The 5,803-nt window shown below is 37.7% G+C and overlaps 1 protein-coding gene across 1 annotated transcript; it reads left to right on the top strand.

The window, feature by feature from the left end:
- The first annotated feature begins 139 nt into the window (after window positions 1–139).
- On the top strand, window positions 140–2,137 carry LOC101156245 (ammonium transporter Rh type B-like). Its single transcript, XM_004069140.4, has one exon. It carries the CDS (start codon window positions 615–617, stop codon window positions 2,049–2,051), a length of 1,437 nt encoding a protein of 478 aa, XP_004069188.1. The 5' UTR covers window positions 140–614; the 3' UTR covers window positions 2,052–2,137.
- The last annotated feature ends 3,666 nt before the right edge of the window (window positions 2,138–5,803 follow it).

Here is a 5,803-nt window from a genome sequence, read left to right as displayed (position 1 = left end):
CTCGTGTTATTACGATTATTACGATGCCTATTGGCTTTGAAATCTCTACCGCCACCTACTGGATGGAAGTATCCTAGCAGGTACCAGTGCAGTTTTTTGAAGCAAGTTTTCTTTGCGATTTTACCAGATTTCATTACTCTTTACACATTTACAGTTAATTGTTAAGCATGTATGTCTAAAAATCTTCTATGTTAATGCCTGCCAAGGCTACTCACGCTGAAATACTAAGATTATATATAGATTATATATATTAACATTTAAAATTACAGTTTAAGTAAATTATTTGTAACTGCAGGAGTCAACACACTTTAAGTCACCATAAAGAATTCAGTAGTTTTTTTAGTCTGAATGTTCCTTTCAATTAAATTAATTTAAATTAAATAGTTTTTCAACTATTTACCATGTGGTACAATGATGAAAGTAACAGTTGAGGAGATAAGGTTATATGGAAGTTTCTGAGGGACTAAAGTACATCCGTGTCTGAAGCACTTACATGTCAGAGTTTTTTCTCCCCCAATGCTTTTAGCTGAGCTTATCTTGCAAAAAAAAAAAAAAATGCATTCATGCGCTATAAAAGAGAAGAAACAAGCGTCTCTATTGACTGGTGAACCGACATGACGTCCTCCACAAGCCTGAAGGTGCGCTTGCCCGCACTTGTGTTAGTGCTGGAAATAGTAATAATAGCACTTTATGCTGTGTTTGTCACCTATGATGACGATTCTAATGCTAAGCTGCAAAACAATCAGACCAACCCCATGGATAACGCGCTATACCGGGATTACCCCTACTTTGCTGACGTGCAGGTGATGATTTTCATTGGCTTCGGTTGCCTGCTGGCTTTCTTCCGCTTCTACGGCTTCAGTGGAATGGTCTTCAACTTCCTCACAGCAACTTTTGCAATCCAGTGGGCAATCTTGATGCAAGGCTTCTTCCAGTTTTACTATGATGGGAAGATTCACTTGGGAGTGATCAATCTGCTGAACGCAGAGTTCGCCTGTGCCGTGGTGCTCATCTCCTTTGGGGCCGTGCTGGGAAAAACCAGCCCGGTTCAGCTCTTGATCATGGCTTTGCTGGAGATCCTTATTTTTGCTGTGACAGAGTGGGCCGTACTTAAGTACATTAGGATCAATGATGCTGGAGGCACTATTCTCATTCACCTGTTTGCCTGTTACTTTGGTTTGGGGGTTTCATTTGTGCTGTACCGCCCCAATCTGAACAACGGACACGCTAAAGAGATCACAAGTTATCACTCTGACATCCTGTCTGTGATAGGAACTCTGTTCCTCTGGATCTTCTGGCCTTCCTTTAACTCTGCTCTTACCTTTAAAGGGGATGATCAGCACAGAGCAATTCTCCACACATTCATAGGTCTGAGCTCTTCCACCATCACTGCCTTTGCCCTCTCTGCTTTGTTCAACAAAAGGGGGAAGCTTACGATGGCTGACATTCAGAACGTGACCCTAGCAGGTGGTGTGACCGTTGGTGCTTCTGTGGACATGATGATTTCTCCTGTAGCTGCATACGTCCTCGGCGTCATGGGCTGCACCGCCTGCTTCCTTGGTTACAAGTACATGACCCCCTTTTTGGCCAAGCGAATGAGAATCCAAGACCAGTGCGGTATCCATAACCTGCACGGGTTAACCGGCCTCATTTCATCCGTTGCAGGCATCTGCGCCATCCTCCTGGCCACTGAGGAGACCTACGGACCCAGCCTGTATCAAATCTTTTCCCATCGAGCTCCTCCTGAGGGAGATCCAAAGCTGCTGGAGCTGCAGAAGCTTATTCCTGGTCTAAAAGCGGGCCTGGGTCGCACAGCTCGGGATCAAGCCCTGTTCCAGCTTGCAGCTGTTGTCACCACCATTGCAGCTTCTGCACTTGGGGGGGTGTTCACCGGACTGATAATGAAGCTGCAGTTCCTGGCATCACCGTCGGATGAGGACTGTTTTGACGACGAGCTTTTCTTCGATGTGCCCTCCGACTTTGCCAGCATCCCGTCTGCAGCGATCTCCAATGAAAAGGAAAATTTGGACAAGGCAGACTCCAAGGTGTGAGGCGGCTTAGATAGCTTATTTTTTACAAATCTGTTTTATGGCAAAAGGTGGAGAATATGTTTGCTTTAAATCAAAAACAAATTTGTCACCAAAGCAATTGTCTCTGCAAGTCTGATGCTTTTTATTAAAAATATCTGAACTTTAAAAACAATGTTGCTTTATTATGTCTACCACAATGGATTTTATTTTTAAAAAATATATTTGAATAAACATACTTTTTTTTCATTACACGTTTCTCACAAGTTGGTCAGGAAACCTTTTGACTTAAAAAAAACAGCCAATTTTATTTTTACGATGTCAATTTGTCATCGATGTTCAGTAATGACCATGAATTTGTGGTAAGAAGCCCTGTTAGCCCTGTTACACTTTTTTTTTGCTGTATGTTCACTTTAGAATGTTTTTTTTTATATAATCTACCACAATTCAGGAGTTTTTTTTTAAACAAAACAATAGAAAACATTTTTAAAACAATTACTATAACTGGTGTAACCACACATTTTGAGGCAAACTGTTGCTCTGTAATCACACAGATGATGTGTGTAGGATGTGTGTAGGAACCAAAACACATGAGATCCAGCTGAGTGATGGCAAGTTAAAACTTTAACAAATAAACTCATTTGTGTACAAACTTTAAGACAAGGAAGAAACAAAAGTATGAAAAAAAGAGACACTAAGATAAATGCAGACAGCAGTGGATGATCAACAAATGGATCCTGGTGTGACAGAACAAAGCCTGACAAGAACCAATAAGAGCAAAAAAATAAAAGGCTGCATTCCTTACATCATCACACTAGAATGTTTCATGAAAGCACCTTTCCCTTCTGAGACTGGCAAACAATGTAACTAAATCTGATGCACTTCTTTATTAAATTAATTGCTTATTAATTGTATTACTATTGTAGAAAAAAAAAAGCACAATCCATCAAGAAACTGCAATAACAGAACATCTGGAGGGATGTGTGACAAAAGAGTGTCAGCAAGAATGAAAGAAAAGGTGTAGAAGACTGTGGTGAGATCACCCATGGTGGTTTAGAGACTCTAATGGTGAGACCGGAGGCAGAGCTGGAGGAGGCAGAGATGAAGACATTGAGGTTCTCTTTTGGACCAGGATATATAGGATAGGATCAGGAAAGAATCCATCAGAGGAACAGCTCATGGCAGATGTTCTGGAGATTAAAGCCAGGAGGCAGATTGAGATGGTTTGGACACCTTGAGAGGAGAAAGAGTGAAGGTTGCTGAGTTTAGAGCTGCCAGGAAAGAGATTTATGGAGAAATAAGAAAGCAAAAAACAGTAGAACCTAGCATTCTTCAAAAGGAAAGACAGAGAACAAAAGTTAAAAAAAATGACAAAAAAATATTAAAAGGACTTTTGATTATTGACCTTCACTTCACATCACACTTTGACTGAACTTGAGTTCATCCCTTCTCAGCACATGTTTAATGTTAAAACTGCCTCAACGATTTCTGAGTTTCATAACAGTCAGTCGAGACCGGCTGCTGCTTTTTTTATCTACAAATTGTGGACTTTAGTTGATTATGGTCAATGTAAAATAATCTAATCTGTCCCTATCTGGTCACCCTTTACACAAAGAGAACTATCTCAACAAGTTTGATATATTTGAGATATTGGCAAATGCTGCCCTGTAAAATGCCCTAATATAGGAAATGTATCCATAATTTAGGAAGAAAGTGGTTTGAAATTGCCGCAATTATCTGATTATTCTGCAAATTAAACCAAAAAACAACTTAATCACATACATTTAGAAATAATTTTAAATAACTATGATCCTAAATGATAAATTTATAAGTACACATTTTTTTAATGCAAGTACACACATTAAAGTCTGAGCATGAACCTGTGCTTTGTTGAAACTAACATCACATTGAGTTAATAGATTGGATTTTTTTTTAATAGGTTGGATTTTTGTTCCCCAAAAAATATTTTTTTTTTTTTTAAATGACAGATAAACAGATTTCTTTTGCAGTGTTCCTGTAGCGCCTATCACAGATGCAAAGGTTAACCACTGTGTCTTATATTAACTGAAAGGGTCACCTGGGGGTTTCATGTAATTAGGCACAATTAAAAAGCTAAATTCTGTCTGCTTTTCTGCTTCGGTGTTGCTTTAATCCTGCAGCAGAACTTTTGCTTCTATCATCTCAATGGGTGATGGTGAAAGTGATTTAATGCATCAAGCCAGAGTGGTGAGCCGCTCTGTGAAATAACATTATGTTTTTAGTCATTTGAGCAGCAGTATAATAGCTAGAATGTGGCTAGAATAAGCAGCCAAACTTTTATTTTTTACCCATTCTGATTTGCAGAAATATCTCCATCCCCATGAGTAAAAGTGTTTCTAGTTTTTTTTTATCTGCTCTTACTTTGAGTTTCACATATTTTGATGACAATTTTTTTAAAAATTTCTTCAGAGGAAAAGGCATTTCATACATTTTCCCTTTCCTTTGAACAATCCTCAGCAATCTGGATCTGCGTCTTGAAGTTCTCCCTCTTTAGAGACAGCAGAATTCTGACTTTGGCTGCTCATGCCGTTTGTTATTCAGGTAAAAAGTCCACAACATTCAGCACAAAGTCAAATTCCTTACTTTAAACTATCAAGTTAAAATTAAATTAACCATTGCATCAAAACTGAACCTAAATTTGCTCTAACCTAGATGATAATAAAATCACCAAGAACAGATCTAAAAGCCTAAAGAGTTTTTTTTATGTTTTTTTGTTTGGTTTTGTTAAATTATCGTAGAAATTTTGAACTTTTTAGAAGCCTTTTCTGTATCACTATTGGCTTTTTTTTCAGAAGCTAAATAGTTTTCAAACTGAACCCAGTGTGATTCAGAGTTTATGCTGGAGTAGTAGAAGAAGTTTCTGGACTGTCAAAAAGATGTTAAATCTAAAATATTGATATTTCAATATGTCGATAAGTGCCATTAGCTGGATATACCTTTCATACGTGGGATTTTCATCTTCAATCTTTAACTTATTATTTTGACAATAACCTTTTTATTTACTTTTTATGAATTTGTTGAATAAAGCCTACAAATAAAACAAAATCAGCTTTTCTGATTAATAATATTATAAAACTGGGGTTAAAATATTAATAAATAAAGTATTACTGCAGCAATGTATCTGTGCCAAGCACAGACATTTCCTGACATGACCTATAATAACCCCATAAAATCCTGAAAATGTTGTTTAAAGAAGATAGTGGAGATGCTTTTAGGGCTGCTCAAAAAACTTTGGATTTAAAATGTATGTGTCAACTTTTTGCTTTATTTGATCAAAATATGCTTTATTTGATCAAGATTTTTTATTTGGGGTCAAATCAGAACAAAGAATGAGCGGCAGCGGAAAAAAAAACACAGATATCAAGGTTTTATCAGAACTCCAGGAGAGATTAGAGGAAAGAGAGAGCAGCAGTTTATTACTGTTTAGGTCAGCATTTTATGCTGATAATGTACATTTATCTTGTTGTGTTTTGTGCAGGAAATGGTCAAACCGGTCCCAAAAAAGCAGCAGAAACAATTTGCTTTTGAGATGATTCTAATGCAAATCATACTTTAAATGTGTTTGCTGCCTACAAATACTTCCTTATTTAACATATTTAGTCATTTTTATGCAGATTATTAAATTAGGAAGTTGATGTGTTGTGTTAATTGGGGGAGCCGGTTTAGCTCGTGCTGGTTTGCAGCACCTTCTGTCCGTGTAACCCAGGTTCAACTCCAGGCTGCTCCCTGTTCCCTTC

This window comes from Oryzias latipes, chromosome 5 (genome assembly GCF_002234675.1).
Source record: "Oryzias latipes chromosome 5, ASM223467v1".
Lineage (NCBI taxonomy): Eukaryota > Metazoa > Chordata > Actinopteri > Beloniformes > Adrianichthyidae > Oryzias > Oryzias latipes.
The sequence above is the reverse complement of the archived record's forward strand: the minus strand, read 5'-3'. Positions and strand labels throughout refer to the sequence as shown.

Bases quoted from the DNA above. Each gene is read 5' to 3' on its own strand.
- LOC101156245 (XM_004069140.4), top strand. From the start codon at position 615: ATGACGTCCTCCACAAGCCTGAAGGTGCGCTTGCCCGCACTTGTGTTA.